This window comes from Podarcis erhardii (assembly GCF_964252035.2).
Source record: "Podarcis erhardii genome assembly, chromosome: 9".
NCBI lineage: Eukaryota > Metazoa > Chordata > Lepidosauria > Squamata > Lacertidae > Podarcis > Podarcis erhardii.
This window is the reverse complement of record NC_138512.1, coordinates 59,922,918-59,950,767: the sequence shown is the minus strand read 5'-3', so window position 1 is coordinate 59,950,767 and position 27,850 is coordinate 59,922,918. Positions and strand designations below refer to the sequence as shown.

Sequence of the window (27,850 nt, the reverse complement as noted above, 5' to 3'; positions counted from 1 at the left end):
TTGCGGGGCACCACTGTATACGTATCAAGACTTTGAGATTAGACCACTGAAGAAGCCCGGAAAACTATATTGGGAATGTGCTACCTGCAAGCCCTAGTTAGAGGGCCCCATTGGGGGCAAACAGCGGCCTCTTGATTACTTGGATTGCCAGGGCGAAACAGGTGCGAAACGCCGGCACCCTGTCTCTATCTACAACTCTACTAGCATCTCTTGGTATCGTGAATATCACCGAACTTACCTTTTGTTGGTATCTTCATGAACTTATCTAAAAGACTGAGTTAAGCATTTGAAAAATCTATTGAAACCAGACATTATAAGTTCATTTTAGGCTGGGTAGTTCGCAAGTCTTTGTGGCTTTGTTTAGTGTTTTGTATTTTTCTCAGAAGGTTGATAAAATATGTATAATTATTGTTCTGTGTATATTAATCACCAGTGTGTTGCATGAGTCGCACTACTGGCTCTGAGGTGCAGGCAGAGGGCATGGCCCCCCTGGGTGGGAAGAAAAGGGGAGCGAAGCACAAGGAATCTTGATTAATTTTTTAAAAATAAAATGCTTTGCACAGTTGTGCCCAATCTTGCCCGTTTCTAAAATTTCTTTACTGGTGTGTGTTTTGTAAATCTGCCAAAGAATCAAATCAAATCAGGACGAAGGGGTTTTCTCAAGACAGTGGAGGGTGTGTGTGTGTGCTGTGTCTTTTTGGTGTGGTGGTGGCAGCACTTGCTCTCCTGTGGAGGGGGAGGCCAAAAATGGGGGGTTGAGGAGGGTCAGTTGTGGGGAGTGAGAAATATCCCTATTTTCAGCTAAGGTGTGTTGGAGGGTATGCATTAGGTCCCTTAGGTATCTTTTTGACTGTGGGCCCTGCTAAACCATAGCACACTCTAATAATAATAATAATAATAATAATAATAATAATAATAATAATAATAATAATAATTTATTTATACCCCGCCCTCCCCAGCCAAGGCCGGGCTCAGAGCGGCTTACAAGCAATAATAAAAACAAGATGAATGATTACAACTTAAAAACAAAAATAAAATACATTAAAATAATGGAACATTAAAATATTAAAATGTAGCCTCATCGCAGGAGAAGGAAAAGAAAAAGAGAGAGAGAGAGAGAGAGAGAGAGAGAGGGAGGGAATCAAATTGGCTCCAAGCCAAAGGCCAGGTGGAACAACTCTGTCTTACAGGTCCTGCGGAAAGAAATCAGATCCTGCAGGGCCCTGGTCTCATCAGGCAGAGCGTTCCACCAGGCCGGAGCCAGAGTTGAAAAGGCCCTGGCTCTGGTTGAAGCCAATCTAACTTCCTTAGGGCCTGAGACCACTAGGGTGTTGTTATTTATGGACCTTGAGGCTCTCCGTGGGGCATACCAGGAGAGGCGGTCCCGTAGGTACGAGGGTCCTAGGCCGTGAAGGGCTTTAAAGGTCAAAAGCAGCACCTTAAATCTGACCCTGTACTCCACCGGGAGCCAGTGCAGCTTGAAAAGCACTGGGTGAATATGCTCCCATGGCAGAGACCCCGTGAGGAGCCTCGCTGCAGCATTCTGTAGCCACTGGAGTTTCTGGGACAGCTTCAAGGGCAGCCCCGCGTAGAGCGAATTACAGTAGTCAAGCCTGGAGATGACCGTCGCATGGATCACTGTGGCCAAGTCGGGGCGGGAAAGGTAAGGGACCAACTGCTTGATGCGGCGAAGGTGGAAAAATGTCGCCTTGGCTGTTGCTGTAACCTGCGCCTCCATGGAAAGGGAGGCGTCAAGAATTACACCCAAACTCTTAACGGAAGGCAATGGCACTAATTGGGCCCCCACAAGAGAAGGGAGTTGGTCCCTCATCCCCATGCCATCCCGACCTAGCCATAGGACCTCTGTCTTCGAAGGATTTAGTTTCAATTGGCTCCCACGAAACCATCCAGCCACAGCTTCCAAGCATCTGGTCAGTGTGTTCGGGGCTGAGTTGTTGTGGCCATCCATCAGCAGATAGAGCTAAGTGTCATCAGCATATTGGTGACAGCCCAGCCCAAAGTTCCGGATAATCTGGGCAAGGGGGTGCATAAAGATGTTAAAAAGCATCGGGGAGAGAATTGCGCCCTGCGGCACTCCACACACCAAGGAGTGGCGCGACGACATTTCCCTCCCTAGTGCCACCCTCTGTCCCCGACCAGAGATAAAAGAGCACAACCAGTTACGGGCTATGCCCTGTATCCCCACGTCTGCGAGGTGGTGGTCCAGAAGATCATGATCGACCATGTCAAAGGCTGCTGACAAATCTAAAAGGATCAGCAGTCCTGACCCGCCTCGATCCAGTTGTCTACGGAGATCATCTGTTAGGGCAACCAGAGCCGTCTCCATCCCAAAACCAGGACGGAAACCGGACTGAAATGGATCTAATGCCGATGTTTCCTCCAGAAACCTACCAAGCTGTTCAGCAACCACTCTCTCAATTACCTTACCCAGGTATGGAAGATTTGAAACTGGGCGGTAATTGGATAGGTCTAAGGGATCTAATGAAGTTTTCTTTAAGAGTGGACACACCACTGCTTCCTTCAGTTCCCCTGGGAATGTCTCCGTGTCAAGGGAAACTCTACCAAACAATGCTCCACATTCCCCATGATCCAGTGGCCGAGGTGTGCATGCGACTTGCCTGATGTGCACATGATCCTTTGCAGAAGCTTCCTCTTTCATTTCAATGGGTTGTAGCCAAAAAATTTCTACTCGGAGGTAAAGGTAAAGGTAAAGGGACCCCTGACCATTAGGTCCAGTCATGACTTACTCTGGGGTTGCAGTGCTCATCTCGCTTTGTTGGCCGAGGGAGCCGGCGTACAGCTTCTGGGTCATGTGGCCAGCATGACTAAGCCGCTTCTGGTGAACCAGAGCAGCGCATGGAAATGCTGTTTACCTTCCCGCCGGAGTGGTACCTATTTATCTACTTGCACTTTGACATGCATTCGAACTGCTAGGTTGGCAGGAGCAGGGACCGAGCAACGGAAGCTCACCTCGTCGCGGGGATTTGAACCGCCGACCTTCTGATCGGCAAGTCCTAGGCTCTGTGGTTTAACCCACAGCGCCACCCACGTCCCTTTCTACTCAGGGGAGACCCACTCAAATCAAGGAACCTAACAGCCATTTCCATTGATCTTCCTGGGTTTGCTCTAGCACCGGATGCAACCCAACGCCTGGATCTACCTTGCTTGCAGAAAAGTCCAGCTTCAACCCCCTGCATCTTCTGGTATGGCTAGGAGAGAATTCTATCTGAAACCCTGGAAAGCTGAGCTAAGCAGACCAGTGGTGTGACTTTGTATGTTTCTGAGGTAAGGGAGTTTAGGGGCCAAGCTGCTGGACATAACTCAATTCATGATAGAGGCAAGTCCTAGGAGTTGATAGTTGCTGGATCATTTGCTAAGCAAAGCCTCTTTCCTAGAAGTCTGTGCCTTTTGGTTCATTTCACGCAGGCAATAATTAATCTTGTAGCAAGCACAAACTGGAATAGGTCATCCCGACACCAGCACTCAGTTCTGCCAAGGAATAAGACTTCAGGGTGGGTGAAGTGTGTTCTTCATTTGTTGTTGTGGTTTTTTTGTTTTCATAGTAATGACTAAATATGTCTCAGTTTTACTGTAATTTTGTTTTTTTTTTTTATCTTGTACATAGCTTTGTGATTTTAATGAAAAGTGTCACTAAAATCATTCTGAATAAATAAATGAAAGGGTGCACAGGGCTGGTGAATATAACATGCTTGGATTCCACATAGGAGACTATTTGGCTGGAAACTTAGCTCAAATCAACACTTGCCAGGGTTGTGTTTGGATTTCTAAGTAATCACACGTCTCTGAAATAAGCTATCCTATCCAGTTGGCCTATGAATCTTAGCACTTTGAATGAAGGCAATGGAACTACTTCTAATGTTATATTTTCCTACTATTGGGAGTAGAGAATCCATGTTTCAGGACAGATTTGTGGGCATACTCTGATTCGGCTCGTGGAACTTTGCTGCAATGTGGATTGTTCATTTTTAAATGGTGCTTTTTTATTTTTTACACTCTGCATCTACAGGAATTCCCAAACACTCCTACAGAGAGAAAGATACTCTATATTGGGATCAGCCCTGAAACACCAGAAGACTGCATTGTCATCTCCACTTTTTGCTCCTCTTATAATGGCAATAATAATGTAAATCAAGGCCATAATCAACGTTTTACCAGTCTCATAAAGAAAGCCAAGGGTGTTTTCCCACTGCTAACTGCTCTGTGGTGGTGGTGGGGTGTGTTTCACCAAGATAGTAGGGAAGAATTAAATCTCCCATCCCTATTCACTGTGGGTATGTGACCAAACACTCCCAACACCTTGAATTGCTATTTATTCATTTTTAAAACCCAAGATGTGATTGCTAATCACATGGTTAACCTAATGCAGGGTTGGCTAACCTCCAGATGTTGTTGGATTCCAACTCTAATTAGCCAGTCAGCATGACCAGCGATCAAGGATGATGGAAGTTTTGGGAGTTGTAGTTCAGCAACGCCTGGAGGTTGTTACTAATATGCTCCACTTAAGAAGCCAGGAGAGGACATTGCAAGGCAACAGATCATTCAGTGGGTAGAGAAAGCTTCAAATGGCACAGAACTTTGGTATCTTTTTGGAAGGGATCAGACAACGTTGGCTTTTGGGGTGTTATCTTGTAACCATGGATTGCTGTTACTGGTTATTCAGTTTGGGGGAGCAACTCAAAATGTGGGGTTCACAGCACAAAATGGACCAAGCCATCACAAAACTTTGGCATACGTTTGGAGGGGATTGGAAATTTCAGGGTCGCATGTTAATAAAGCTGGTTGAGAACAACCTACAGCACCTGTGAGAAAACTGGTCCTACAAGGCTACAAGAGTGGTGAAATGTTCAACCTGTAAAATCTTGCAGGGCATGAAAGAGCACCATCTAGTGGTACTTTGAGTTGCATTGGAATAGGTGCTGGGTTTCTATGGCAGTCGTTTGAATGCCCTGTGTCCAATGCAGAGTGCCCCGAAATGAGTGCTTTCCCAAGAGATTAAACAAGAGCAGATCTGTGAAATGTGGCAGAAATTTCAGGAATTCCCCCCTATCAAACACAGAACTGCCAAAAAGTAGGGTTAACGGGTGTATGCAGGACAGTCCTCTGTTTGAAGAGCTGTGACTTCTTTTTGAAGGCATCCTCTGTCTGAAGGGCTGTGCCAAGCTTTGTTCCAGTTTAAAGATAAATAACCCGAAGGAAGAATGAACAGGAGAGGCTTTGAAGTTGTCCATCAACGATTGATACCTGCACAGCAGACTGAGCAGGCACACGGGTGAATTGTATTGTTTTCCATTTAAATGATAATTATTTCTAAAGGTGCACCTATACATATAAATTAGCACGTTCAATAATTTTTGCAAATATGCACCCCCCTTTGTCCTTTTTGTGTGTGTCCGTGGTACCATGACTTGCCAAGATTTGTTATCTTGTGATGCCAGAAAGAGCCTTCTTGGTGGTGGTGCCCAACTCTGAAACTGAAATGTATAGAATTATATCTGTCCCAATGCTTGTTTTGGGCAAAAGGAACTGTCACACATGGTACCCTCATGCTAACAGTCAATGTACAAAGAAAGAAATAACTGTGGAAACACACCAGACTTTATAGTCAGTTTGTTGTCTGTATATTTTCCTGAGTTGCGTGCTTGACATCAATCCTATAGTAAACCACATTCCTTATTTAGGAATGGTTTTTTGTTTGATATCCATTTGATGATCCTGTGCAGGCTGAATATCTATATAAATAAACATCTTTGCAGTCCCAAATGAGGAATAATCACACGGGGTCTTGCTTACTTTACTGTATTGATTCTGTGATAAACACCGTTATAATTCCTCACTCACCACTGGAAATGTATTTATTTATAGAGCTGTTCAGCTTGCACAGGCTCACTTTACCATAAGCAAGAAATCACATGCTTGCTTTACGCTTGTATGAGGCTGAAAGATGTCATAAAAGAAGGGAATGTATACAGAACTCTGGAGGGAAAAGATTCTTAGATTCCCAATGAAGGCTTGGTGGCCCCATTGTTTGACTTTTGAGGAGATGTTCAGGGAAGAGAGAAGCCAGTGAGGACAAAGAGAGCAAAGTACAAGTTGAAAGGTCTGAAGGCCTCAGAATGGCCGAGATGAAAACTTGATATCGCAGGGCAAAAACTGCTTTGCCCGGTCAGTTAACTGACAAATATTTTATGTTCAGCACAGAAGAGCAAAATGTGTCCCTTAGGTCCATGTGTGTTGTCTCCTCTCTTCTTCCCTCATAGGGCTCTCTGGATGAGATGCTGCTACAGGCTGTGGTACCAAGAATAGCGGCGAAGAAAACAGAAACCCATTAAGATGAATATCAATTTTAGAGCACAACCTGAGCCTCAGCTGATTCCCCTGGGAACCCCGCGGCAACCGGCAAATGAGGGCTCTTCTGGGAAAACAAGTTACTTTGTTTGCAGACACTCTCCACATCCAAAGACAGTGTGCCACATTAGAGGTAAATTCCCCCTGGAAGGGCTAATATGGCCAAGCCAAACTCTGTATTCATTTTTTTGGGTTTCCTGAACAAAAACTTAGGCTACATTCAGGTGGGGCTTTATTCCGTCTTCCTGACATTTTCTTACCTGTTGATTTTTGCATCTCACGTGATCTTAAAAAGCGCTTCTTGAAAATCTAGTGGAATCTAGCAGAAGCCTAGTGCTTATTTTTGTGTTGTTTCCAGAAGAAAAAATACCTGTTTGCAACCCCGTGAACTCGAAAAGGTGCAGGAGTTTTGCGTTGCCATTTTCCCACGGGTTTCATGATTGTACCACTGCAGCTCATGTGATGAAATCTGAGGTGGTATCCTGGCATATGCAGCTCTTTCCATGTGTCTAAAATTTAGCATGACATGGCAGCATATTGCTCATGAAGCTGCAATTCCATAATGCTAAAGATACCACAGTGTAAAAGGAACATTAGAAATTGGGACAGAAGTATGAGCATTAAAACTAGGAAAACTAACACTATAATCACCACATCTGAATGTAGCCTAAATGCAGGGGATTTTAAAATGCATGTTACTCTTTTTCTGAAGGGCAGAACCCTGCCCTCCCATAAAGCCTGCTGCTAGTTTGAAGTAAGATTCAACAGCCATTGCAGCCAACTCCTGTACATGGACTGGGGAGGGGGCACTATTTTGTTCTGCACTTCAGGCAGAACCATAGCTGTCAACTTTTCCCTTTTCTTGCGAGGAATCCTATTCAGAATAAGGGAATTTCCCTTAAAAAACGGGAAACGTTGACAGATATGGGCAGAACTGCATGCAATTCTGAATCACCTAGTGTTGGTTCCGACATAAATCTGCATCAGCTGATGGCTGTCAAGCCTTGTGTGTGAACCATCTTCATAAAGCTATGCTGTGTGAATGAAATCAAAGCTTTGGAACAAAAAACAAACAAACATGGATCGACTCATTCACAGGTATGATTTTATAATCATACAATCAATATTCATGTAGGAGCTAAGTGTTGCATAATCAAACATACATGCATATGTGAAGCAGCCCTAGGAAACTATAATACTCTAGTTCGGGATTAGAGATGGAAGGATCTGTTAGTTTTGGTTCTCTCTATTTCTAGTTTCTCCAGTATTAAATTCCGTTCTCCACATTTCTGCAGCAATTTGATGTTTTTCAAAAATCCCTCATAAAAAATCACCAGCGTTTTAGTGCAAATTTTCCCTAATAATGCCCGTTTGTATGCAAATTTGAGTAACATGCAGTTTTGTAATGTACAATCCCCCCCAATATAATGCATTTTTCTATGTTTTCAAAAATATCTCCATTTTTATGCCCACTTTTGCATTTTTGCAAATGCCATTGAGTTGGAGGATTGCATCGCAAAATTCAGATTTGTGCTTGAAGGATGGCTGTGTTTCAATTCTGACATTGCTTTAAAATGTGTGGAGTTGATAGATTTGCCTACAAAAAGGATCAGAATTCTCCACCATCCCTATTTGAAACCCCCATTTCCAGCGTATCCCTGCACCAAAACCAACTGCACAATTAGGAAAATGTAAAATGCGTTCTTTTCCCACCCAGGACTAAATGATGCACCTGTCTGTGTTGTGAAAGACCGAGGATACAATGAAGGACGCTTCGTTGACTCAAGCACAGAACATGCTCAACTTCTCAGAAACATTGCAATGCCCACTGACAGTTCTTTTCCCAACAATACCCTGCCAAGCCTGGTACAAACCCCACTTAGAGCGAATGTTGGACGTAAGTACCCCTGGTTGCTTGCACAAAGAGGATGTCTACTTCAAAACCACAGTTTGAGAGCCTCAGTGGCACCCCTTTGGAGGTTTCATCAGGGGCAAAAAGCTTGGCTAGCCCACCCCCAGCTACGGCTCTGCCTTTATTACCCCCTCCTCAAAGTGGACCCTCCACTAGATTGAGCTGCTGATGAATGTAAAGGTAAAGGGACCCCTGACCATTAGGTCCAGTCGTGGACGACTCGGGGGTTGCGGCGCTCATGTCGCTTTACTGGCTGAGGGAGCTGGCATACAGCTTCCGGGTCATGTGGCCAGCATGACTAAGCTGCTTCTGGCGGACCAGAGCAGCGCACGGAAACACCGTTTACCTTCCTGCCGGAGTGGTACCTATTTATCTACTTGCACTTTGACGTACTTTCGAACTGCTAGGTTGGCAGGAGCAGGCACTGAGCAACGGGAGCTCACCCCATCACGGGAATTTGAACCGCTGACCTTCTGATCGGCAAGCCCTAGGCTCTGTGGTTTAGATCACAGTGCCACCCGCGTCTCATGCTGATGAATGTACATATCTGTAAATTCTATGCAAAAATTTGGTTGACACATAACCACCATGGTATCCTGCCACCTGCACTGGAGGCATCCTCTGCCCTCCCATGTTACATAGAATTCCTGTATTTTTCAAGAGGTCTCACTAGGCTTTAATCCTCTATAATCTTAACATGAAAACTCATGAAAAATCCCTCTATTGCATTTCAGAGCTTATGAGAGACGAAATTGCAGAGCTCAAGCAAAGAACAGGAAACACCCCACTTTTAAAGAGAAGGGTAACGAGCCAAACTACTGCTGGTATTTGTAATTGAAACCATCAAGACTTCTTGGAGCATCTGCACTCCTGTAGAACACTCCATTCATGATTTGGGGTTTACCTTATTTCTGGGACTGTAATATGCTTTGTTTTTAATTCTGAATTTTAAATTGTCCTAACCTGCTGGTGAAGGGCAGATGACAAATTTGAGGTTGGCAGTGGCGCTTTGAACAGTTACCTCAAGCCGTAACCTAATCTACTTTGCCTGAACGAAGCGAGAGCCTTTACAGGCAGATGCCTCTATTCTTGTGATCACGTAAAGCTCTCTGCTTCTATAGTGAAGGACATTTGCAGACATGCACGTGAGTGTGCATTGGCTGGAGGCAAAGCTTGCTATACCTTCTATACATGGATTCAGCACCTGTGTATACTGAACACCTGAATAGGGCTTAAGAATGGGGGTTTGTTCATCTTTTTCAGCTGATCATGAATCCTGTAGGATCCAGATGGCTGAAAAGCATTTAAAGGGTTCAAGGTGCAAAACCCCATCAGTTTTCTAGAGAGGACAATAGCAATAGAGCCATTGCAACCACAGCCTTCCCCTTATACTCAAGCAGAGATGGACCATACAGACGTAGAATCCAGCTCCCATCACCCCAATCATCAGCTATGCTAAATCCATTAACATTTAGGAAGCCACAGGTTCTCCATTCCTCCAATGCACAATGTAATTATTAGTCCAGATGTATTGGAGGTGATCAAAAGCAAAGCAGTACAGAAAGTTGGGTGGGGGGCGGGGGGCTTTCTGTATTTGTCTCTTTATATTCTGCTTTATCATCAGGACGATCCTTTGAGGAAATACCTTGCAGAAAATCCACAAAATAGGATTCCTCCAGAGCACCCTCTTTTACCTACCCCGGGTACGCACTACAGGCCAGACATCATTGAGAATATGAATTATACCCCTACTTACCTGGAACAGGAAATAAAAGTAAGATACCATCATTAAGTGATTATGTCATGTATTTCATGCTTCTGTTTTAACTGATAAAAAGAGGAGGATGTCATTTAGTACATTTAGGTTGCAATACTATACATGTTTACTAGGGGGTAAGTTGCATTCAATCATTTCTGCATAAATATGCATAGGATTGCACGGCCAGTTTGAAAACCACCAATCTGTTGAATAATAATAATAATAATAATAAATTTTATTTATACCCCGCCTCCCCAGCCAAGACCAGGCTCAGGGCGGCTAACAACCAATAATAAAAACAAGTTGATTAAAATACAACTTAAAAAACAAAATTAAAATACAACATTAAAACATTAAAAGGTGGCAATGATGGCCCGTAAAAGAGAAGAGGCCATTTCTGAGATTTTGAAGTTGCAAGCTCCTGAGTTTTACAGAACTCTTCACAAAGCCAATGCTGAAATACAGCTACTTTCAAAATTATCCAAATTTTGTGATGCAGGTCTCCAGCCAAATGGTGTGTACAAGAATGCATATATTACAGGGAGACGTGTGTAACAATGCATGCATCTGTGAATGTAACATACAAAATGCTTCGTATTAGGGGAAATTGCTTGCAAAAATGTGTACTTTTGGGAGAGATTCACACTTACAAGGCTGTAACAGTGCCAGTTCAGCAGATCAAAGTGGTTGGTGGGCATATAGGGGGGAAGACAATCCCACAAGTAAACTGCCCCTAGGCTAGTAAGGGCTTTGAATACTATAATAACATTTGTTGCATTTTCTGCCCAAGCATTGGTGCTGCCACCACTGCATTGGTTTCAGAGGGCAGCAGTCAGTCAGTCACTGTGGTGAGTTGTGTACCATACCCCTTGCTGGGTGCCCTCTGAGCTATCCTGTTCCCTCAAGTGTGGTGGAGGACACTGTCCCCCAGCTGATGTCTAAGTGTCAGGTGCGACCCCATTTGGCTTTTGTATGTGTAACTGGGGTGGGGGTGTCATAAGAACAGAAGATGACACTGCTGCATCATGCCAATGGCCCATCTAGCACATCATCTTTTTCTCCCAGCGGCCCACCAGATGGAGAGCCTGCAAGCCAGGACCTATGGGCAACAGCACTCTTCCCATTTTAGGCAGCAAAATGTATTGCGGCAGCCCTGACTGCAGGGCTTCATTGGTCTGATCTGTCCTCCTCCTAGATCTTGGAAAGGCTTCGTGATATTTTACAGACAGACTCACTTGCAGAGATCCAAACCTGGTTATCAAAGGCAACTCTAAAAGGTAAGGGAGAAAATGTGATAGTTGCACATGGCTGAAGTGTCAACTGACTTTGGGCTGCATGCGGCAGGCAGGAGAGCACACCCCTCTTTGTATATCTATCTATATGTATATAAAATCAGATTATCGTTCCCTTTGATAATAAACTATTGGATGAATGCCTACCAGTTTAGAAGTGCCAACCCCAAATACGGTAGCAGTTTTTGCATACTTGAGGGATACTGAATATATAACAGAGGAGGTATCTCTCTACCCAGCTGTCACAGCTAAGCCAGCTGTGGCATGGCAGGAGGTTCTAAAGCTCCCACGATATATAGGGATGTTCCAGGAGGTAAGGAAATGAACTGACACCTGCCCATCCCAATAAACCTCTATATAGCACAGAGCTGTCCCAAGACATTTTGCTGCCCGAGGCAACCTACATTCATCTACATTCATCCTCTCCCCACTTCCATGTACAGAAGCTGACTAGGCAAGCAGTTGATTCTTACTTCAACACTTGCATCCTCCACTCCCTGAGTGATGCTAAGGGGATCCCACTAGATTAGAGGGTGGTAGCAAACTTTTATGTGCGGGGAAATTACCCAAGCGCTCTGCGTCACAGGGAATGAGCCCCCAGATCCTGCCACCTAAGGTGATTGCCTCACTCCGCCTAATGATAGGGCAGGCTATACAATTCTCAGGCTCTGGCCTTCGACAACAAAATGACCCCACCCCCAGCCTGCACCCATGCTTTATTTATATATATAGCATTTTATCCCACTCTTCAGCTGGAAAAGGTTTGCAGAGCAGCTGGTCTCTTAACAGCCTTGCACCACTCCTCTTCCCTCCTGTTTCAGTCTGACGCAATGGCTGCTGCCAGGTGACAGCTGATAGGAGGACCACCCCAATTTAGATTATATTTAATTTTTACACATCTCCCACTGTTGTGATGATTTAACAAGAAATCTGCTGGAAACCAAAGAAGGGGAAAGTGCTCTTGTGCTTGAATCCTGCTTGTATGTTTCTCACAGGCGTCGTATGTGTTAAATTTAAAGAACTTAAGATTTGTTTAAGAAATATTATGGAGGGGGAACCTGAATGGAGAAAAACCTGGAATGCATTTCATTTCCATTAGATGAAAGAAGTAGCATCACAGTTATACCCTTAAGATTAAGATCTTGGATATTTTCAATACTTTATTCACAAAGCATGTTTAGTCTGTGGTGCACACACAGATATGCCCATACCATCCTCTCCTATTTCTGGGAGTGTTCTTCCTATGAAATAGGCTTGTGTTGACCTTTCTCTGCCATCGAAAGAAAATGGGAAGCAGCCTTTCCATGCACACAGAAGACCCTGACATATCCATTATATTAATATTACTACCTGGTAATGTTGTGCCTATTTGAGTTGCAAGGCCACAATATTTGGAACACAAGCTGCATCTATATTCCTGGTGTTTCAGAGAAGGAGTATGTGTCCAATTTCATCCGTTCCGACGTGACCAGCCGAGATCTGCTGAATTATCAGAAAAGGGCACTGAAAGAAGCTGACGTAGAGGCTCTGAGTTTACGAGATATGCTGAAAGCTGAAAGAGCACTTCAAAATAAACCAGCAAGTGAAGAGAGCCGGCGCAGGTAAAATTGATAATGCATTGCCCTAGGTATGGTGCTACGTGGGAAGCCACCAGGTTGGTCATTTGCCTTGTTTGCAGCATGGGCTGGGATTATTCACAACTAGCACTTTTTGCTCATCATGGATGGTGATGTTGAGATCTTGTAATTTACACAAGTAAAGCAGATTGAGAAAGAAAAGGAAAAATCCATGTCATTTCCAAACCACCAAAAGGTATTGACCTTTAATGTAAGCTACTGGCCAAAGCATAACTTCTGATGAAAACAGCCTGTGTTGGTTCTAACAGGAAATAATCCAAAAACTTTAGGTCATATCTTAAAAGCCAGTTGAGGGTAATAAATCTTGGTGGGGAACCATGCAGAATTGTGCATTTATCCAGGAAATCTGCTTTCTATTGCATTTCATTAAGTAGTAAAATTTTGAATGAGAGATACTGTCTCAGGCTACTACTGACAGCACCTCTACTTTGGAACTCTCTTGTGATCGAGATCAGGCAGGCGTTTTCACTGTATTCTTTTTCAGCCCCTGCTTAAAACTTTTTTTGGGGGGGGAGGGGGGAGTCAATCCAGACAAATAGATGACGGAATTTTAAAAATTCTTTTTTTACTGTTAATGTTTAACATCTTTAAAATGTTTAATTGTTTTAACTGTGTATTGATAATTTTACTATTTCTTGAAAACTGCTTAGAGGTTTTACTAAGATCAAGTGGCATTCAAATTTTGTTAACTATAATAAACCACAAATTCCTGACTTATTGCTCTCACACTTTCTTTTTAATGAAAGTATTATCATTGTGTTGTATTTCTGTTCAAATCTGGATTATCTGCACATTGATTTTTCTGCTGTCTCCACCATCCATCCTTGTCAGGGAACTGACATTGGAGCGAGAGGTGGAGGCAAGGCTCCCGAGCGATGCAGGAGAGGGGACCAGCAGAGGGGAAGGAATTCAGCGCAACACCAGTAGAGAAGGGAGGGAGATGGAGGATTTGGAGAGGGGTCTCCAAGACTCTTCGCCCGAAACTAGTGGAGAGAGCACGGGCACACCTCTGCCCACTCCTTCACTGCGCAGAAGAGTTCCGCACAGGGAGAGTAGGCAGAGGCATGGCGTCAAACAACTTCTATGCTGGAAGAGGTTCAAGAAACGCCCACTGACGGATTCTGCAAGCGACTGAACAGCCACGGAGTGAAGGGCTGTCAGCCGAGGCATAAAAAAATTCCTTCCAGTAGCACCTTAAAGACCAACTAAGTTAGTTCTAGGTATGAGCTTTCGTGTGCATGCACACGAAAGCTCATACCTAGAACTAACTTAGTTGGTCTTTAAGGTGCTACTGGAAGGAATTTTTTTATTTTGTTTTGACTATGGCAGACCAACATGGCTACCTATCTATAGCCGAGGCATAGTTAGCCAGGCAATCTAGCCAACAGTAACAGCAACTTACGCACAAGTAACCCCTTATAACCATTACAATCCTAAAAAAAAAATAAAAAAATGTACTGTACCTCATACTATGCAGAATGCCTAATATTGTTCCAATTTCATGGAATTTTCTTTCAGCTGATATTCAGCAACACCTCCTTGCTGAATACTTCTTAAAATTTCAGCAGGCATTTAAAGTCACTTCTGATTATATAGTTTTTAACCAATATTTACCTTTTTGTCTTTACTGTGTTCACTGTGCACCACTTAAAAGCCATTGTAAATAAACAGTATATAAACTGTATAAAAAAACCTAAGAAGTCTTCTTTCTTTTTTAGGCTTTCAAGCAGAGGAACAGTATCCAGTAAAGGTGAGAGGCTAGTTATGCATTGTACATTTTTATCCAGAAAAATAAGACCATGCTTGCAAGAGACTGAGCTCATATGTATTAAAATTAGTTGAGAGGAAGCCACATCATCTTGCCTCTTGACAGCATCTCACATAACTGCTGTCATAGTGGCATAAATGAGGACAGCTCTGTCATTAGATGCATAGACAAAAAAACCTTCAGTTCAAACGGCCTCGGTTCAGTATACCTGAAGGAGCGTCTCCACCCCAATTGTTCTGCCTGGACACTGAGGTCCAGTGCCGAGGGCCTTCTGGTGGTTCCCTCACTGCAAGATGTTACAGGGAAGCAGGCAGAGGGCCTTCTCAGTAGTGGCACCCGCCCTGTGGAACGCCCTCCCCCCAGATGTCAAAGAGAAAAACAACTACCAGACTTTTAGAAGACATCTGAAGGCAGCCCTGTTTAGGGAAGCTTTTAACAGACTATTGTACTTTAATATTTTGTTGGAAGCCGCTCAGAGTGGCTGGAGAAACCCAGCCAGATGGGCGGGGTAAAAATAATAAATTATTATTATATTATTATCATCAATGCATTAATGTAGCTTTGATTTTCACAATCTCTTTCAGACAGGGAGAGAAGTACACACACAAGAGAGAAAATCCGAATCCCAACTTCTGAGACTGTAGAGCGTTCCCCCAGCAAACTCACAGTTCTTCAAAGTCACCCTCACAGTCCTGCATTATCCCAAAACAGCACCCAGTTGCTGTACAACAAGGCTTACTCTAAGCGACACAACGCTGCTTCAAGAGGTGAGGCCCGATTTCAGAGCATCTGAAAAACAGCACAATGCTTTTCTTGGAAGATAACATGTACAGTGAATCTCACACAATTTTTTCCAAAGCTCTAAAGTGTCATTTTTGTTGTTAGAAAAAGTTTATAGCCACACCATTTAGACCTTAAAAGTTTTACCTGCTAAACAGGTATTTGTAAAGTTTAAACACACATACAAACAAAATACTGAATGTTAGAACACTGGTAAACAAAATGCTAAATAAACATTTTGTTTTTAAGAGTGCATGTCATTGTGTCTTGGTAATTGATATGAAAAGATATCGTGGACATTTTCATTCTTTCTGAATACAAATGATAGAAGTGATCTATTTCTGCATAAACTTCAAAATTTTGAATATTCTTTAAAATTAATGCACTGCAGGTCAACATTCGAAAAAATAAGTCAACAGTTTACAACTTAGTACAGCTCCCCTGGGCTTCATTCAGGTCAGTAATGCTTTAAGTGGCTATAGTATAGTCATTCAATAGCACTCCAATTTGCTGGATTTTAGTGGAGTTCACATCGATGTAGTTTGTTAGGACTGGGATCAAGACAATTCATTAAGGGAGCCCCTTCTAGTTGGCTGTTCCAAGAGAATCCAGCTATTTACTCAGATCAGTGATACTAACCTAAAAGCCAGAATGAAAGGAAATGCAATACGCTCTCTTTCTAACAGATTTCAAATGAGCATGCAGCATGTAGCCAAACTATGGAACTCAAAGGCAGTGATGGCCGCCATAACTCAGAACAGTGCTAATGGACTCCATTGTCAACATTCTGGCAATTCAGTTGCTCAGCACTAAAAGGCACTTTTTAATACCCACAACCTAGGTTTCAAGTTGTGCCACCTACTAGACACATGTCACACCAGTGCCGAGGGACCTATTAGCCACTAAGCCAGTTTTTAAGGTCTTGTTACTTACATAAAAGAAACACCTGCTTACACACTTTCCCTTAATTTCTCAACCCAAGAAAGTTTTAATATTGTTGTTGTTAGCATTAAGTGGTATATAAATAATATCTTCCAGTGTACTTGCCATGAAATCTATATTGGAATCCAGAGCACTATGCCCAAATGATAGGTTTCTGCAGGTGCACGGATGGGGAGGGCAATCCAATTTCTCTTTCGGGCTACAGCTCCTTGTGTCACTTCTGTGAATGGTTCCCCAGCCTTCAGAAAAAGCTTGGGGAAAATTGAGGGGCTACAGTGAGATGAGGGCTAGAAAAGCCACAGGACACATATGGAACACCATATATTGCCCTTTGGATACTGATGCACAGCCATCTGTTTATTTACCCTAGCATAAAGTTGCAGGAGGAAAAATAATGCCTATGCCCTCCAATTCCCCTTCCATCCAATACCCATGTGCACCTGCTCTTTTGCTGACTTGAGTTTCCCACCAAAAGAAGAACCAAAACAAGTCAGAGCACAGAAATGATAGCCAAGACTATTCTGGTGAGGTGGTCACATTTCATTGTACAATAATAGTGATATGGCCCATCTTCAAACTCTTTCCCCCAGACACTAACAGCTGAGTCTGCAGTCTTCAGGATCCTGTCTGTCTGGGGCTACGGAAAAGACTCAGATACACAAATCTAAAGTCATAATAATTTAAATAGCCATACATCCATGTCAAACACTTCATAAAAGTGTGCAGACTGCAACCCAATATTCCTGGGCACATATTTATATAACTTGCCCTAGGGAGTTATTAAACATGCCATTGGAGATTTTGTTCCAAGTCATTAAAATGAAAAACCTCTACAATGTACAATAAACATTCAGTATTGTTATGGGAACTGCACATAGTCAACTATTTTCTTAAAAGGTAGTTAATGCAATAGAGACAGCAAATAAAATAGACTTCCATGGGAACTTTAATATTAGTTTTTAAAACAGATCAGACTAAGATTTAGTGGTTACCAGTGCCAAACAACCAGAGCAGTCTGTTGTGAACATGATGCAGATGCCATTAGCAAGGCAGGGAAAGTTATGTGGGTTAGCTGGTGGTATTCTCTTACTGAAAAGATACGCAAATTACATGAGATGTGCAGCACGTAGTAACACCCCCACAAACATTTAGTGCATTGCTTCTTATGAGAAGAACAAGTGTAGTATTGAAAACAGTGTTAGATTTGGGCTCAAAACCCTACTCAGTCATGAAGCTTGAAAGGTGAATTGGCCCTGCTGGCTGGGGCTGATGGGAGTTGTATTCAATCATCTGGAGGGCACAACGTTGGGGAAGGCTACTGGAAGCCACTCATTTACTCTAAGCCTAATTTAACCTGCCACTTCATTCTTAAAATGCATTGCTAGATAACTGAAATGATTCAGCTGGCCCTGGAAGTTCACCCTTAGCAGCTCTGTTACATCAGCTTCTCCTTACAGAAATACAAAGAGGAAAAGTATTTCAGTGCATATGTGCATATGCTATTTATAACATGAAGACTACAGACACAAACAGGACTGTACAAATCATGATCTGCTTTGTTTTTTTAATGGGACAAAATTAGTATCATAAAATGCATTAATGAAAGTTTTATAGCCTAAATATCATAACAGAAAATTGAGAGTGATGGCTAAATGAATGCCTCAGAAGACAGGAATTAAATTTGAATGGAAAACTGGGTTAAAACTAACAAAGTTATGTATTTAATACAAAACTCTGTATTCAAGGATGGGGAAATGAGATACACAGGTATTAATGCGGAACAAATGATATGGCAGTAGTACTTATGAAAACAATCTTGGCATGGTCAATAAAAAGCAGAGGTGCTACTCAAACTTAAAAGCTCCCCCTTCTGGCAAATATTAAATAAAAATAATAAAAAGAAAAATATATATCAGCTTCCTTGGGAAACAAAGTTTTCTTTAAACGCCCTTTAGCAGGCTAAAAAGCTACGAAAAATCAAGTATTTTCTAAGTACAGTGGTGTCCCGCAAGACGAACGCCTCGCAAGACGGAAAACCCGCTAGACGAAAGGGTTTTCCGTTTTGGAGGCGCTTCACTAAACGAATTTCTCTATGGGGTTGCTTCGCAAGACGCAAAAATCTTGCGAGTTCCCGTGGTTTTTTCCCGGTTTTTTCCCGCCCTTTCCCTAAGCGCTAAGCCGCTTCTCAGCTGTTCCGCTGATAAGCCGCTTCTCAGCTGATCGCTAAAAGCCGCTAGACCACTAATAGCACTAATCCGCTAAGCTGTCAATGGGCTTGCTTCGCAAGACGAAAAAACCGCTAGATGAAGAGAATCGCGGAACGGATTCTTTTCGTCTTGCGAGGCACCACTGTAGTACAAGTCCAGATCTGGCAAATAAAATTAGTGCTTGATAATAACAGATAAGCTATGCAGCACTCCATAAACAACTGTACACTGCAAGGACAGCAAACCATTCCCATCTTTGGATATTAAATATTTAAATTAAATTAATATCCAGAGATGTTTATTCGCTATCTGAAATTTCACCTTGTACCATTTCTGACTTCTGCCGCTCGCACATGGTGGCTTCAGTTGTCTCATTTAGTGGTTTGGCTCCTTTCCGTTGTGGCAAAACGGTGAAAAATGCTTCCTCCCAGTCTCTCTTTTCCAAGAATGCAAGGATGATTTCAAACACTGCAGCAAAAAGATCACATGTCCTTTAAAAATAATGGAAGTGTCTGACAGAATCAGAAATTTATTGAAGTTATGAAACTAAATTTAATTATAAGCTCTGCAGCAAAAATAAAGGTAGTTAATCATACACAGAAAGATTCAACAAGCAAAGCTTTCACTCCTGCCAATATTATATAGCATTTTCAGCTATGCAAGTAGTCAGCATGTGTTTGCTGTGTAGGAAGCAATTACCAAGTTTCCCCTAGTATTTCTTTGTTTAATTGTCTAATGGTCTATTTATGGGAGTGGCAATTAACATCCATCAATTGAGACATAATAACTGGGGTAGTGGAGTGCTGTGCATTGTATCTAGTTTCTTAGACTTTCAGGTGTTATCATTACTGCTGAAATCCAGTGGATGTGAAGTTGAAAAATAAAAGCTAGTTTCTTGTTCTGAAAAATTGGCTTGCTATTAAATAGTCAGCACATGTGGCAAGTAATGGTACTGGTCTCTGACATTTATGAAAAACATGCCTACTAGTAAATTTGGAAACATCTAAGAATTGGTGGAAATTAAAAAGAAAAAGAAGCATACAGCTCACTTTATGTATTTTCAAACTGTAATAAACATGAGTGGGGCAGCGGGAAACAGTTTTAGAACTCTGAAAAATCAGAGCCTTAAAACATGGGGAGCCTCCACAAGTACTGAAGGCTCCCCACTGCACTGTCCGCATGTGAAGGGTGATGACAACAAACAGTAAGAGCTAGTGGGCTCATCCTCACTACTTGCTGCCACGTTTACTATATGCAGCTTCAGAATCCTTCAAGAGGTCTAGAGTACTACAAAGCCACTACACACAGGGGAATTACTGCGTTACCTGTGGCACTAGACCAAATGACTGTGTTTTCTCTCACTGCTACAAAAATAGTATTATTATTACTACTACTACTGTCACTATTATTATCTACTGAATCACAACATGTGGGTGCTAAGTAAAAAAGACATCTGACATAATGAGATAACAGATGACAATGATCTCAGATGAATGCCACAAAGAAAGTATAGGCAAAAATCAGCAAGGTCCATATTTAAACCACCAGTTTTTAAAAGGAGAACAAAGGAAAATGTTGTGCATGATAACATTTCACTATACACACACTTACTCTTCAATGTTTCCTTTTTTGTTTACTTTCATCCTTACCATGATTGACTGCCAGAACTTTCCGACTGTTCATTTTCACAAAGATCCCTAGTGGAAGTTGTGCATGACTTATGCCTTCTTCTTGTGCTCTTTTGTATGTAATGCCCTGTAATAAGACACGGAAGAAAAAGTAATTAATTCTGATTATCAGATCTGTACATTGTGAGAGTTTCACAGAATGTTAAGAGTTTTGTCTTTTGTATATATATATACTGTGGGTACATAGAAGAAGTCATATGGCACAACTAAAAAAAGTTCCATACAGCTTATATATAGTTTGTTTCAAATTAGTAAAATGTTTTGCAACTATATCCTAAGAGGCTTTACTGTTTGTGCCTTATGTGTGTTCAAACAAATAACTTGATGCAATTCATACTCAAGCACGCAAATACAGCTCATTTACAAGCCAGATTTTTCAAGACACCTGCAGGTCAGAGGTTGCACAAAAATACTGGAAAATTCGCTCTTAAGCAAGTATTTCCCTGAAATTATTCTGTGTGCTTTAGTTGCATGCCACCTTCTTATCGATGAGAAGACCCACTATGAACCACTCAGATTTCTAAAGGAAGAACAAGATGATTAAGTGGTTGGTCTGTTTACTATCATCACCCAACTGCTTGCTCTATTTGTATATTCTAAATATTTTCACTTAAGCTTATGTTCAGCATCTCTATTTGTTACAAACACTTGGATATGTTACTTGGGAGTCTATTCTTAGTTACTACCATTACGACATTAAATATGATTAAAACCACCATCACAGAGAATGATCTATTAATATCAGCAGCAACCATAGAAATGCTGCTGATGTGAGCATTTGCTGTAGCTGTTTTAGGAATCATACTACAGCATGGGCCACAAATACCAAATTGTAAATTTCATGTACAGAATGATTGGGGGAGGGGGGGACAGAAGCCAACCTGAAAACTCAGTATTCCTTCAAATTCGTTTTATGCGTCCTGGTGCAGGGTGATTAAATGCACTGTAAGCACATCATACTTCATCAGAGAACAGTGTGGCTTTTTAACCCCTCTGCTTTTCCAGTACATCCCTCATGCACAGAAAGATTTCTCTGGCAAGCAAAGTATGATGATTTATTAATGTCTTCTCTTCCCATCCTTTCCACAACTGTGGGGCAATAGATAGTCTGTCTTTCTTAGTTTATTTGCCTTTAGTTTGACCTCTCTGTCTTTCCAAATATAAATTGCTGGAAAAGAATTTGCATTCCAAATGCTCAGTCTGATGTGACTGGCTACTGAAGGAGGCAAAAATGTGCAGAAGCAACCACCAATTCTAAAAGAGCAAAGCCAAAAAAGGGGGGGGGGCTTTTAACAGAATGTTTGCTGCTCAGTTGCAAAGCATAACTCAAGAATGAAAAATCCACTACTTTAGTAGATGTTGCCAGGTGCCCAGAAAAGTAGCAACCTGCCTTTCACATTATAACACAAAGCAGCAGCTTAAAATAATCATGTTCCATGGCAGTCTATGCACATTAACGGAGTTCAACGGTACTTCTTTCCAAGTAAACATACACAGGATTCCACACATTAGTTCTCTACCTTGTGATGATTGTGATCCACAAGGCCTCCAATGACATAGGCTTTGGACTCATCTAGTTCATTCAGGACTTCAGGAGAGTCCGATGTAAGGTACACAAGGTCTTCTTTCTTCATCAGTTCACTATAATGTTCTGATTTAATGCAGATATCCTTCAAGATACAAATACACACAAATGTATTAAATAAATTGTCTTAATATTCAATGACTTTCTCAGAGAACCAGTCAAAGTGGTAGACACAGTTACAAAAAGCAGCTACACTCGACTGTTTCTTCTACATGTGCTATAATGAGGTGGGTGTGATTTTAACAACGTCACTGGCTCTACTTGGAAGACTAGATGAGATTTTTACTTCCACCTCCAAGGCAGAAGGAAGTCAATCAGTCTGTCTCAAAAGAACCTGCCCAACATTACATCTTGAGCAGATCCTCTGAATCAAACTACTTTCTTGTCAAGAAACATGTCCCAATCAGCCTGGATACAGAGCAAAAAAACTTGATTCATGACTGGCCTCAAAACAGCAGAATTTTTTAAAACAGCAATTGAAAAAGCTGCAACAAGGTCCTTTTGTACATATGCTCATTCACTTAGGAATTGCAATACTGTTCTCTTCTTCGAATTTATCAATCTTCACTTATAATTCAGAAACCCAGACATAAACAAAGCAGCCTTCTCACTCAAACTACCAGTTCATAACTGACTGGACAGAAAATCATCAGACAAAAAAGGAGGAATTAAAAGAGTTCACAACACAATCTAATAAGCTAGAAATGATGTGGTTGAGAATTCCCACCGCATGTGTTTCCTAAAAGCTAGCAGTGATGTGGTTGCAGCTGCCAAACTGGTGACTGGGAGCATATGGCTAGAACCATATAACAATGTTCCTAAAAGATCTACATTGGCTCTCAGTATGGTTCCGAACACAATTCAAAGTGTTGGTGTTGACCTTTAAAACCCTAAACAGCCTTGGTGCTGTATAACTGAAGGAGCATTTGCACTCACATCATTTAGCCCAGGCACTAAGGTTCAGTTCCATGGGCCTTCTGACAGTTCCCTCACTGCAAGAAGTGAAGTTACAGGGAACCAGGCAGAGGGCCTTCTCAGTAGTGGCACCCGCCCTGTAAAAGGCCCTCCCATCAAATGCCAAAGAGATAAACAATTATACAACTTTCTGAAGACATATGAAGGCAGCCCTGTATCAGCAAGTTTTTTATGTCTGATGTTTCGCTGTGTTTTTATATTCTGTTGGAAGCCTCCCAGAGTGGTTGGGGCATTCATTTAAACACACAAACAGGACGAAAAAGTGCTCACAACAAAAGTTAAGCAAATCTTAAATTGCCAGTACCTTCCAGTTTACCCATCCTTTGTCAGTTTCATTCATGTTGTCCTTTAGCTGGCCTCCATGGCTAGTCAAGTAAAACTTTGGAAGACAAAAAGGCAACAGAAGTGTATAATGTTGACTGCTAATATCTAACTTCTAATTAGGTACTCCTCTGTCCCTAACAATACAAGCATATATTATTTTTGAAGGTGTTCAAATGGATTTTGATTATTTTAGCTTTATTAGTTTGAGTAAAACTCAAAACAGGATTTAACAAAACAGGATTTTGCCCAAAATGTTCCACAGCAAAACACAGTGTGGTTATGGCCTATTTATATAAAAACCAAATATTTAGTCAATTTCAGTCTCAATTTAGTCTTTATACACCCTGCATTTTAAAAAGTGCTTAAATGAGTACACTATTGCAATAAAATGTAGTGATACCATAATTAACCAGCCATTAAATACTTCTACATATAGTAGGATGGCTACCTTACTTTGCTTGTGTTGTGTTTTGGACTTGGGACTAGACAAACACACAAGTACTCTTAAAATATTAACTGCATGACAAGATTATACCTGTTTTTAGGTATACACAGATATTTGCACTGTCATCTTAATAATATATTGAAATGCAAGTCTGACAAAAATACTGCCAAATTATGTCTCTGCTTGTTATTAAAGAATATATTTTCATTTTTGGAAGGAGTAGCCTTTCACATTTCATTTATATAACTAACTGGTCCCAACACAAAAATCAGAAAATAGTTTACAACAACATACCTGTACAGGATGGAGTGCTTTGCGATTTTCTGCATAACATCTCTGAATTTGCTTGTGAAGTTTCTTGACATCCTGTATACAACACAATTTGTTTTTATATTGTCCTTCAGAGAAAGCACCACAAAATGCTTTAACCAAGAGATTCAGAGACGCTAAAGAGAGAGAAAGGAAACTTTTAACTGACAAAAAGTTATTTCTGAATAGAACATTTATTTTTGGAAAAGAAATATTAAGTCACTATAAAAAATAACATTGCAATTAAATAATTTTTCAAAGATCTCACATATTCACTATTGTACTTTACTTAAAGTTCATCATGTTGAAAATAAAAAATAATACTAATTTACAACCAAGTTAAAACTGAAAAGGAAATATCTAAGCTGCAATTCTATGGGTGCTTATTTGAGAACAAGCCCCTCTGAAATCAGTGGAACTTTCTTATAATCAAGTGTGTACAGGACAGTAATCCTAGCCTAACCACTGTAATAATTAACAGTGATGCACAATTCCTTCTAGAATTAGAAGGAATTTCTTCACCATATGCTCTCAACTGCTATTCATTATTAAGTACAGTAGAACAAACATTTTAGGAAAGTGAGATGCAAATGTCTCCAAGCCTATTGGACACCAGTGGTGATCACTAAATACTAATGTTACATACTACCCACTGTTGTAAAACAGAAACATTATACAGTAGCTTCAATCTCAATAGCCTTCTTTTATTAACATATTTGTATGTCTCTACAGCCCTACACCAGAGTTTTCCAAACTTTTCATGTTGGTGACCCACCTTTTAGACATGCATCATTTCGTGACACAGTAATTCAGTTTTACTAGGAAGCCAGAGATTAAACTAACCCTTTCTAGCCCTGGGAGAAGTGCCAAGAGTGTTCACGCACCACACCTACACACTAATGTGGCAACACACAGTTTGGAAAGCTCTGGCCTACACTATTATAGGCATACCCTAATAACCAAACAAAAGCTCCCTAAATAACTTGTTTCTGAAAAATATAACTTTCATTTACCTTTAGCTCCATTAAATTGTCAAAACTGCAATCTATAATAAGGCGAAGGGTACTAGGAACAACATCTCTACGCAAACGTTTCCTGAAACTTCCGTCGTTGCTAGATTCCAACTGAGACTGGCGCTCTTGTTTTCTCTTCAGGCGTTTTTCTTTACGTTTCTGTCTGAAAAATTGCAATTTGTAAACACCCAAGTGCCATGGTATTAATTATACAATGATTCTGCACACATATGCAACGTAAAGAGATGGTAGTAGATTAGTTAAGCACGCTAGCTCACCCATCTTGTCTCAAGAGGCTTTTAGCACTAGAGTACAAACACTTTTATACAGTCTTTCTCTTCAAGTGCTTTGTGTTTTGACCTGCGGTGCTCTGGCCTCTCTGACTTGCTGTCTTGTGCCCCTGCACTCGCAATGCCTAGTTCTACATAAACACCCTTTCTTTAAATGTTCATCCATTTCATAACCTTCATCCCAGGGGAAAGATTTGCTGTTATCCTTTTGCAAGACAAATAATAGCTTTACTCTTAGTCTTTCATAAGCAACTGCCTATAAAAAAATATTTTTAGAGAAAGAGGCTGCTCAAGGAGAAACAGTTAATCAAGGCAGAAGTACAACTGAACCTATTATCCCTTCCAGTGTCTTGACTGGGACAAAACAAAAGCTTCACACAAACTGCAGCACAGAAAAAATGGAAGAGGGATTTGAAGAGAATGTTGGTTAAAGCTCAAGAACGCCATTGCAACTGTTAGCCATGTTGTGGGATAGAAATGCCAAGGTCAAGAAGAATAAATGCACAATTTCCTTCTTCCATATCTGAATGATGGAAGACATAAAAACTAAAACATGATACACATATTAAATCATATGTGAAATGTATTAGATTCCTGTGTCTCATTTATTCTAATCAGGTGATTATATCAAATGCCTGGTGTAATGTAAAACAAATATAGATTTTGCAGTAGTTTCTAAGCAGGTTTTTATCATGCAATCCTGCATTTAAATAAATGTTGGTTTTCCCTAACACATTTTTTCACTTCTCCCCACAGTAATGGGAATAAAAGAAAGGGCATGGGAGAAAGAAGTCCACTTCTGATCTTTTCTTTTATACAAATTGGGGATAGAGAGAAGAATATAACCCGAACCTGCTCAGTTATTAACCCACACTTGTAGCAAAAAAATAACCCATACTTGCGCAAGTTTCTTTGTTCTTCCCACTGTTTCTGTTTCATTAGCTTCTTTCTTTGCCTCTTTGACATAGCTTCAATATTCTCCATCTTTTCCAGTAATTCATTTCCCATTTGATCAAGGTTGCACTTCCCATCTCCTTTTACATCAGTAACCTTGGATGCCACAAGGTTTTCTGGTAGCATTCCTGATGACATGAGCTTTCTAACTATTTCACTTTTCCTTTTTCCCTGAAGATGCTACAAATGTTGGAATCAATATATTGTACAACTTCTGCTTCCAATACTGTGGATAAAAAAGATTTAATATTATTTTAAAAGTATTCATAGAAATCTTTGTTTGTTAGAACTATAACCCCAGGCAATTAATCTCAGAGAAATTTACAAGACTAGGAATGTAACATATTGTTTCCAACCTATTTTCCTATTATGTTGTAAATGAACCAACATGGAGGATAACAAGAAAACAAACAAACAAACAAAAAAACCACCAGTATATTTCTAAAAATCAGTATGCTTTAATGTCAAATCGGTGGTTATGAACAAAGGTTAGCACACGTTTAAGGCACGAGGCAAACAATTTGTTACCTCAAATAAGCCATACGATGGGCAGATGTCCTAAATTGGCAAGAAGCTTAAGGAAGTGCGTTCAGTTTGTGAAATTAAGAGCCTTGAGGAGGCTTACTGAAGACGGACATAATTCGCTGCGGAAGAAGCTTCAGCCAAGTCCGCCTCTTCTTTTACCTGAAGCTGCGGCCTCTGGCCTTTTATTTTTATTTTTACGAGAGCTTCAACCCATTTGTAGCCTCTTAAGACAATTGGAGCTGCTCTCGCTGCGACAAACTAAACGCGGCTAAGCCGTCTCTGGATTCACTTATTATTACTACTACTGTTTAAAAAGAGAGAGAAAAGCCCAAGCGTTTTAAAAGGTGTGTGTGTGTGGGGGGGTGTCCGTTATCAACAGCTTCCCCTTCGCTACCAATCGCCGCCCTGAGGCGGGTGGGGAGGGAGGGAGGAAGGAGCGCCCGGCCGAATGCTGAAGCGGGGAGGGATACGAAGAAACGCGGCTTCCCGCGCTTAAGAAACACGAAAGGAAAGGAAAGCACCTGCCTGTACCCGCGCGCGCCAACCCGCAGCAACCGCCACCAACAAACGCCGTGGGCCGCGCGCCGCCAACCGTCTCCTCACGCGCTACCTCAGGCTGAGCGGCGGAAGCGGGACATGCCGGCGCGCGGCAGTGACGCAAATCCCCTCGCGACCACGGGCGGGGCTCAGGGAAGGAAGCTCCGCCCCTGGCGGACGGGCGGGCGAGCGACTAGCGCGATGGTTTGGGGTCCTAAGGTTGACGCGCCGACGTGTTGCGGCTTGTACTTTAGCTGACCACGTCGCTGCCTGTGTGTGCCCGGTTTTACCAACCTATACGAAAGTTAACTCGGCAGTGTTGGGAACTCTCTCTCTCTCTCTCTCTCTCTCTCGAGAGAGAGAGAGAGAGAGAGAGAGAGAGTCGGTGTTTCTCAAACTTGGGTCCGCAACTGCTGTTTGACTACAATTCCCATCATTCCTAGCTAGCAGGACCGGTGGTCAGGCATGATGGGAGTTGTAGTCCAGCAACAGCTGAGGACCTAAGTTTGAGAAACACCGTG

At 41.6% G+C, this 27,850-nt stretch overlaps 2 protein-coding genes across 18 annotated transcripts in view; one reads left to right on the top strand and one right to left on the bottom strand.

The window, feature by feature from the left end:
* The window catches only part of LOC309350266 (uncharacterized protein C4orf17 homolog), a 69,577-nt gene extending 43,678 nt beyond the window's left edge, over positions 1 to 25,899 (top strand). The window contains exons 1-11 of one of the 12 annotated variants that reach the window (XR_014160304.1): positions 6,041 to 6,520; positions 8,105 to 8,284; positions 9,034 to 9,101; positions 9,924 to 10,073; positions 11,254 to 11,335; positions 12,780 to 12,951; positions 14,706 to 14,737; positions 15,344 to 15,522; positions 15,927 to 15,991; positions 20,840 to 20,923; positions 25,660 to 25,899. Coding sequence is in view for 9 of the 12 variants with exons in the window: in XM_081877130.1 (XP_081733256.1) it covers positions 6,373 to 6,520; positions 8,105 to 8,284; positions 9,034 to 9,101; positions 9,924 to 10,073; positions 11,254 to 11,335; positions 12,780 to 12,951; positions 14,706 to 14,737; positions 15,340 to 15,548 (1,041 nt within the window). In the remaining 3 variants the exon portion in view is untranslated. Of the gene's footprint in view, positions 1 to 5,197; positions 5,312 to 6,010; positions 6,521 to 8,104; positions 8,285 to 9,033; positions 9,102 to 9,923; positions 10,074 to 11,253; positions 11,336 to 12,779; positions 12,952 to 14,705; positions 14,738 to 15,339; positions 15,791 to 15,926; positions 15,993 to 20,714; positions 21,085 to 25,659 lie in introns of those variants that run through there. The other 11 variants (XR_014160305.1, XR_014160306.1, XM_081877126.1 and 8 more) reach the window with 11 other exon arrangements.
* TRMT10A (tRNA methyltransferase 10A) lies at positions 437 to 27,451 on the bottom strand. Of its 6 annotated transcripts, none has more exons than XM_081877099.1 (9): positions 27,314 to 27,451; positions 26,212 to 26,493; positions 25,024 to 25,186; positions 23,996 to 24,067; positions 23,237 to 23,311; positions 21,893 to 22,042; positions 20,334 to 20,439; positions 19,006 to 19,152; positions 437 to 489 (listed from the first exon to the last, which is right to left on the bottom strand). In XM_081877099.1, the coding sequence occupies exons 2-9, from the start codon at positions 26,403 to 26,405 to the stop codon at positions 452 to 454; spliced, it is 945 nt and encodes a 314-aa protein (XP_081733225.1). In that variant the 5' UTR covers positions 26,406 to 26,493; positions 27,314 to 27,451; the 3' UTR covers positions 437 to 451. The 6 variants fall into 6 exon arrangements, 5 of the variants coding, with proteins under 5 accessions (XP_081733225.1, XP_081733221.1, XP_081733222.1 ...); XM_081877095.1 differs by lacking the exon at positions 437 to 489 and adding an exon at positions 16,256 to 16,728; XM_081877096.1 differs by lacking the exons at positions 437 to 489; positions 27,314 to 27,451 and adding exons at positions 16,256 to 16,728; positions 26,952 to 27,263.
* Positions 27,452 to 27,850: the final 399 nt, after the last annotated feature.

What these genes read in the sequence shown, in the direction of transcription:
- TRMT10A (XM_081877095.1), bottom strand. Translation starts at nt 26,405, where the DNA reads ATGTCATCAGGAATGCTACCAGAAAACCTTGTGGCATCCAAGGTTACT. An exon ending in AGTTCTGGCAGTCAATCATG is followed by an intron (nt 19,153 to 20,333) that starts GTAAGGATGAAA and finishes TTTTTGCTGCAG; the next exon opens with TGTTTGAAATCATCCTTGCA. An exon ending in GAAGTCAGAAATGGTACAAG is followed by an intron (nt 16,729 to 19,005) that starts GTGAAATTTCAG and finishes ATTTTCCCCAAG; the next exon opens with CTTTTTCTGAAGGCTGGGGA.